General features: G+C 48.1%; 1 protein-coding gene across 2 annotated transcripts; it reads left to right on the forward strand.

The window, feature by feature from the left end:
* The first annotated feature begins 784 nt into the window (after nucleotides 1–784).
* On the forward strand, nucleotides 785–3,480 carry S100A2 (S100 calcium binding protein A2). 2 transcript variants are annotated; one of them, XM_023742617.1, is made up of 3 exons: nucleotides 785–820; nucleotides 1,419–1,566; nucleotides 2,959–3,480. In XM_023742617.1, exons 2-3 carry the CDS (start codon nucleotides 1,426–1,428, stop codon nucleotides 3,109–3,111), a joined length of 294 nt encoding a protein of 97 aa, XP_023598385.1. In that variant the 5' UTR covers nucleotides 785–820; nucleotides 1,419–1,425; the 3' UTR covers nucleotides 3,112–3,480. The 2 variants fall into 2 exon arrangements, with proteins under 2 accessions (XP_023598385.1, XP_004388692.1); XM_004388635.2 differs by lacking the exon at nucleotides 785–820 and having other exon boundaries at nucleotides 1,306–1,566.
* Nucleotides 3,481–7,156: the final 3,676 nt, after the last annotated feature.

Below are 7,156 nucleotides of genomic sequence, written 5' to 3' on the forward strand. Positions count from 1 at the left end.
TGGATATCTCAGTCTAAGGACCCTTCTTTGGGGGCCTAGGCCTTGGAGTATGAGGTGTGTTTTTTTTTGGCTGTTTCTGTTTCTTTGCAAAGTCCTGGACTCCAGCAGGACTGACGAACAAGAGCCAGGGATCTCAAGTGCTTGGCCCGCCTGGGTCCCGGCCCTGAGTAGCAGCATAGCTCTGCCCTCGGCCACTTTCTGCCCTCTGCAGCCTTGGTGAAGGCAGGGCTGGCGGAATGGGCCAGGGGTCTCCCTGCCTCAGCCACCAGCTTCCCTGGCCTCACCCTGGGACCTGCCTAACCTTCTCAGGCTGGTCCGAGCAGGCTTAGAGGCCGGGCCTTGGAAAAAATGACCTCTAAGTCTGTCCTTGTGTCCCCAGGGTCTGTCCTGATCCCAGGGCACCGGACATGTACTTTCTTTGGTTCCAATCCCAACAGATAGCCGGCAGACGTGTAGCAAGGGGGGAGCAGAAGGGGGCACTTGCCTCTGGGCACAAGTCCAAGGAAGCGCCAGACCGGGCGTGGAATGACATTCTGAGACGCCACAAATATGAAAGGTGACTGACTGAAGCAGCTGGATGGGGGAGGGGGCGGGGGGGGGCGGGGAAGGCGTCTCTGCTGATGCAGCGCCGCTGTCAACATCTATTCATTGTGAAATTGGGGTGTGGCAAAATTTAGAGATTGCCCGGGGTGCCCGTTACCATCGCTAGGTCCATAAAGGCCAGGATTCTTCCTGGGGGGAGAGGTGTTTCGTTGCCCCCACCCTACCGAAACTTGTCCTGTCTGCATAGAGATAGCACCCCATGACTCAGGGGCCTCAGGTGCGAGGGGAGACATGTTCTCTGAGAGTGCCCAGTCTGAGGGAGGAGATGGCCCTGCCCCAAGGGAGTTCCCAGTTAGATGGAGAGAGACACCCTCAGGCATTAGGAGCCCCTGGTCTGAGTAGGGAAAGGACTCAGTGAGCTTCCTTCTAGTCTGTAACCATGCCACTGCCCCACAGCCAGGGAGCCCCCCACCAGCTGACGGCGGAGATGCCCATGGATCCCAGTGCTTAACGCAAAGCCCACTGTCCTGTGGAAGGAACTGCACGGATAGGAGTCAAAATGGGGTCATTCTGTCATTTCCCTTCCCACAGAGGCTCAAAGAGGGCAGCCCTACCCCCGGGGAGCCCCAAGTGAGAGCAGAGGGGACATGAGGCCCCGCCTGTGGTGAACCTCTGACTTAGTGTGAGGTGGAGATACGGCCCCTGCCCTCAAGGAGCCACAGTCTGAGGGGGAGACACAGCCCCTGCCTTCTCACTCAGAAAGGAGTTTGGGGAGGGAGTTTGGGTCCCAACGGAAGAAGTGTGTCCTGCAGGTTGGGTGGAGGCCCCCAAAGCCTCGGTGGTGTCACCATCACCTGACACCCCTGTGGCCCCAGATCCAAGATGTCCAGACCCCTGGAACGAACACTGGCTGTGATGGTCACCACCTTTCACAAGTACTCAGGCCAAGACGGCGACAAGTTTAAGCTGAGTAAGCGGGAGATGAAAGAACTTCTGCACAAGGAGCTGCCCAGCTGTGTGGGGGTGAGTGGGGCGGGCCTGCAGACGGAGCGAGGGCCTGTGATGTCTTGGGGTGTGAGTGTGTGGGGCGCAGGGTATATCTTCTCTCCACCTTCTCCTCCCCTCCCCTCTCATGCTGATGTAGACACCAGGGTGAGGCCAAGACTTCCCCCTGACCAACTTCTGCTTCCCGGCCCCACGAGAGTGGAAGTGGAAGCCCACGTTCTATTAATGGCTGTTCTCTGCAGCCTTCTAGAGAACAGGTGTGCTGTCAGGGTCCTCAGAGTCCATCTGTCCATTCCACTCATTGTAGAGTTGAGCAGACCAGAGCCCAGAGAGGGGAAATGTCTGGCCTAAGATCCCACAGCTTGTTCTCTCTCTCTCTTTCCATATTTATGTGCCAAGCTAAGATATGTATGGAGAGAAAAATCCAGATAAGACGTGCACGCTGGGGCATTTTGCAGAGAGATATAATCAACTCTCCATTTGTCCCTCATCACACCAGCTTGTGGATAATCCCAAAGTCAGTTCTCAGGCTTTGAAAGTGGGAGGCAAGTCCTTCTCCTCTCCCTTCCCCTCTTTTCTGTTTAAACTTTTCTTATTTGCTTTCATGTTAGCTGGCATTAAAAAGAGCTTGCCTTTTCAATGCATGCCACACATAGATGAACCTTGGAAACATTTTGCTGAGCAGAATAAGTCCATCGCAAAAGGACAAATACCGTATGATCTCACTTAGATCAAATAAGCAAATATATAGCAACCCAAGATTATTAATGGTTACCAGGGATATATGGAGGGGAGAAAGGCAGAGTTTTTGTTTGAGGGACATTGAGTTTATGTTAATGGTGGTGGAATCTTTTGGAAAAGGATAGTGATAATATTGGCACAATGTGAAAACTGTAATCATTGTCACTGAATTGTAAACGTGAAAGTTTTGTTGGCGAATGTTTTGGTGTGTATATTTTCGCCACGATAAACGCGTGTGCGCGCACACACACAGCAAACACACACGTGCACACACAAAAAGAGGTTGCCTTTTCTGAATTCACCCTGCTGGTGATGGGGGGCAGCAGTGGCCCCAGAAAGCTTTAGTTCCCTCATCAGCAAAATGGAGGCAATGATACCTATTCATTGGGTTCCTATGAAGACCTGAGCTGATACTGTGCTTGGAAGAGGACCTGGCATGCTCCCCACTCCCAGCAGGGCATGGCTGGAGACTCTCACCAGTGAATGTCTACATGGCCTCACTCACTAGGCCCTCTTAGTAGCTCCTAGGGGCTCCCTGCCTACCACTTTCCCGACTGTCCAGTGGGGAGGGAGAGCTGGGCACTGGCCAGCGTGCATGTGGTATCTGCTTGTGCGTGTGGTGTGGAGGTGAGGGCCAGCTTGATGATGACCACCTTCTCTCTTCTTTAGACGGCGATGGATGAGGAGAGACTGAAGAAGCTGATGGACGACCTGGATAAGAACAACCACCAACAGGTGGACTTCCAGGAGTATACTGTTTTTCTGGCCCGCGTCACTATGATGTATAACGACTTCTTCCAGGGCTACACAGAGCGATCCTGAAACAGAGCCCTCCACTCCCTGCCCATGGGTCTTTCAGGCCCAGGAGGACTCTCTATCCCTTCTAGTTTTGTACTCAGTAAACTTTTTGTTTGAAGATAACATTGTAGTTGCTGAGTGATGTTGTATAACCTCACTGGCTCAGTTGGAATGCTGGAAACCGAGGGTCTCCTAGATCTCATCTCCTGCTGGGCCCTTCTGAAATCTCCCTAAGGCCATGGGTTCCAGACTTTGGGATTTTGAATGCAAGTAACATTCTGGACATGGAGATAAGTTGCTAACATTTGATTTTACCAAATAAAAAATATTTAAAAAGGCAAATACCATATACCAACACTATCATTACCTAAAAAGAGAAAATTACAATTTTAACAAAGGAGAAAGGACAGACCTTGACATTGAATATGGTGAGCCATGAGTTATTCTAGGATCTGCTCAAGAGACACGAGTGTGTCTAATCAGTGCTGCAAGCCTTCATTATAAGAACTTCTTGTAAGTTTTCAGACCATTGGCAGTATACCTTTTTGTTCTCCCTCTCTTTTTTTTTTTTTCCACAGCTGTATTTCTTTTAATATCTGCTTTCAGATTGGCTAGTTCTAGTCTGAGTTCATTCCTCTCCTGTTGGTCTTTGCTGAAAGCTACAAGGTGTCAGCTCATGTCAACATTCTACCATTTTCCCTAAAACTATAGCCTAGGTACACAGAGGACTGTTTGACCAAGTGCTTTGCCATCTCATAACAAGGTTCACCAGCTTTCCAGCCTGCAAAGCTTAGAGCCTCATATTTTATTGCCTTCTTTTTTCCATTCAGTCAGTTCAACATTTTAGGTTCTTTTTTATGGATGGATCCCACTAGTTATCAAATTCTCTACTAGTCAGGAAACGCTGGTGGTGGAGTGGTTAAGACCTAGGGCTGCTAACCAAAAGGTTGACAGTTCGAATCCTACTAGGTGCTTCTTGGAAACCCTATGGGGCAGTTCTACTCTGTGCTATGGGTTGTTATGAGTCAGAATCGGCTTGATTGCAACGGGTTTGGTTTTGGTTTTCTACTAGTTAGGGATGTACTAAGTTATAAGCTACTGTAAACCTGACTAACAGTGGTTTAAATAAATTGTGTTTGAAGTCTCACACAACAGGAAGTCTAGGGTAGGCAGTTGGGGTTTTGATTCAGTGATTCTGAGACGCTGTTTTTGTTATCTATTGCTCCCTAACAAACCACCCCAATACCTGGTGGCTTAAAACATAAATTTATTATTTCTCATGGTTCTGTAGGTAGACTGGGCTCATTTGGTGGTTCTCATTTGGGGTCTGTCATGTGGTTGCTGATAGAAGTTAGAGGTGGAGTCATTTGAAAGTTCAACTTAACTCAGCCTCCAAGATAGCTCACTAATATGCCTGGAAATTGAGGCTGGTTGTCAGCTGGGGCTGTCAGCTGAAGTGCCTACCTATGACCTCTCTATGTGGCTTGGGCTTCTCAGAACACAGCAGCTGGGTTCTGAGAGACTGTCTGTTAAAAGTGAGCATTCCAAGAGGCCCAAAAGGAAGTCTGGTAGGATTCTTAAGACTTAGCCTTGGAAATCCCAGAACATTCATTTCTGCTGCATTCTATTGATCAAGGGAGTCATTAAGGCTGGCCCAGATTCAAGGAGAGGAGAATTATAGTCTGTCTCTTAACATGAGGAGAAGCATTCATGAAACGCCACTGACTACAATTCATATCCTTCCCATATGCAAAATACACTCACCTTCTTCCCAAGAGCCTCAAAGTTTCATTCCATTAAGGCATCAGCTTGAAGTTCAGGATCTTGTTATCTAAGTCAGCTCCAGATAAGGATGAGGCTTCTCAGGTGCAGTATGGCTGCTCAGTATGCTTTCTTTTCGTGTTCAGACCTGTGAACAACACACTCAACATACAATGGTGAGACAGAGACAGATAACTGCCATAGACACTCCCACTAATTAAAAAGGTAATCTCCCCTAGCACTCTTTTTTGTTTGTTTGTATATTTTTGGCTCCTGTTCCTCTCTCCTCTCTACCATACCCGTCTTAGTTCTACACATCACAGTCTCCCCCCTCCATCCTGCCTACATGCACTGTGTGCTTAACATCACACCACCAAGCAGTGGTCACTGGTCCATACTAATCCTGAAATTAAGTCAGATACAAGTCACCAGATTCTTGATTAGGGCCCAGATCTGCTTCCTAGAAATGTTTCTCCTTGGCTCTTGGCTCCACACCCTAGGCTCTTGATTTTATTTTCTGAGTTAACTCTTTTTCATAAGAAATGCCTGTGTTTGAGACTTCTGGCAACATGGTGCTCTAGGCAGAAGCACCATGCTGTCCCTCCACAGCAAAGATCCGAAAAACTAAGCCAAACAGAGAAAACAGCAATCCTGAAATCCTAAACATCAAATGAAGAGATAAAGAACTCAGCCAAGCACCAAATGGAATAGAAACTGACAGAGAACAGAGAGTGAGGACATACATGCAGAGATCCCCTATCAGCTAACACAGCACGGATCTGCCATCTTGGGCTCCTATCAGAGCCCAGCAAATAGGGGGCAGGAGAAAGCAGCTTCAGGAGCTTCCAGCAGGAGACAGAATAACCAGTAACTGGCAATATACACTTTTCCACCCCCAACCCTTCTTCGCCCCCACTCAGCCTCCTCTGCTTCCCGCGGCCACAATCTCTTGGCCGGGAAGCACCGGCTGCTTGGATTCCACCCGTCCACGCTGGACGACTCCCTGAGTGCCATTTGTTGGTTGCTGGTGTTGCTTTTTCCACTTCTTTTGATTTCTTCCTTACCTCTCACCACCTCCCCCTCCTTTCATTCAAATACCTGGCTCCATGCGCCATCTTTGCTTCTTCCTGAGGGGCTGTGGAGCTCCGTTCGAGTGTGGAACAGCCTCCTGGTCCATGCTGCCACGCTGGTGGGATCCTGGGGCTTTTTGTTTGTTTGTTTGTTTTGAATTGTTTGTTTTCTTTTTCTTTCCTGAGTTGGGAGCCTGTTCTGGCTGGGCAGTGCTGTGTGGCTTGGGATCTACCCCCTCAGCTTGTGCAGACACGCAGAGGGATCCCCAAGCGCATTTCTTTCTTCTGGTTTTTTCTTTTTTTGGGGGGGATTTTCTTGTTCTTTTTTAAAAAAATTTGTTTTGTTTTCTTTTCCCTCTTTTTCCCTTTTTGTCTTTCTTCATCTCTCTATACCTTCCTTCTCTTCCTGTCCCCTGAATACCTGGCGCTGAATATCTCTATGCCTCCCAGCCAGGCTGTACTTCAACACCTGGGAACAACTTCTCCAGACCTCGTAGCCGCACTGGTGGGATAACTGGGAGCTTTGCTGTTCTTTTTTTTTCTAATTTTTATTTATTCATTCTTTTCTTTTTCTCTTCTTCTTCCCCTTTTTGTTTTTCTCCATTTCATAGTCTCTCATCTCTCCACTCCAATGGTAAGCTCGCTTAGCACTCTTTTTTGTTTGTATGTTTTTGGCTCCTGTACCTCTCTCTTCTCTACCATACCCATCTCAGCTCCACACATCACAATATCCCCCCTCCATTCTGCGTACCCGCACTGTGCGCTTAACATCACACCACCAAGCAGCACAAGCATGGCCTACCGGATCCTGCCCTGCACTGATTACCGACCCGCCCTGGTAATCAACCCATCCCAGCAGCTCCTCTTCAGCTAGACCTGCCCTGCTGTAACCATATCTGAGTGACTGACCCTGCTAGTTGGAGAAGGAGAAAAGCATCGTGCCCACAGACGAACAAACAACAAAGAACACACAGCCCGCCTACTCAGACATAGCCAAATTTAAAAAAGAAAAAAAAAAAAAAAGGACAAAACAAACAAATCTAGAATCAATAAATGAGAAAAATAACTACTGAATGCCCCGAAGACAGCAGACAATATCAAAACAAAATTACAAAAACAGGACAGGATGGCTCTGGTAGGCGTCCAAAATAAAACACCAGATGACTTTCCAGTAGAAGAAAAGGCACTAGAACTACCTGATAGGGAATTCAAATCTCTAATACTCAGAATTATCCAAG

Source organism: Trichechus manatus, unplaced genomic scaffold (assembly GCF_000243295.1).
Source record: "Trichechus manatus latirostris isolate Lorelei unplaced genomic scaffold, TriManLat1.0 scaffold00213, whole genome shotgun sequence".
Classification (NCBI taxonomy): Eukaryota; Metazoa; Chordata; class Mammalia; order Sirenia; family Trichechidae; genus Trichechus; species Trichechus manatus.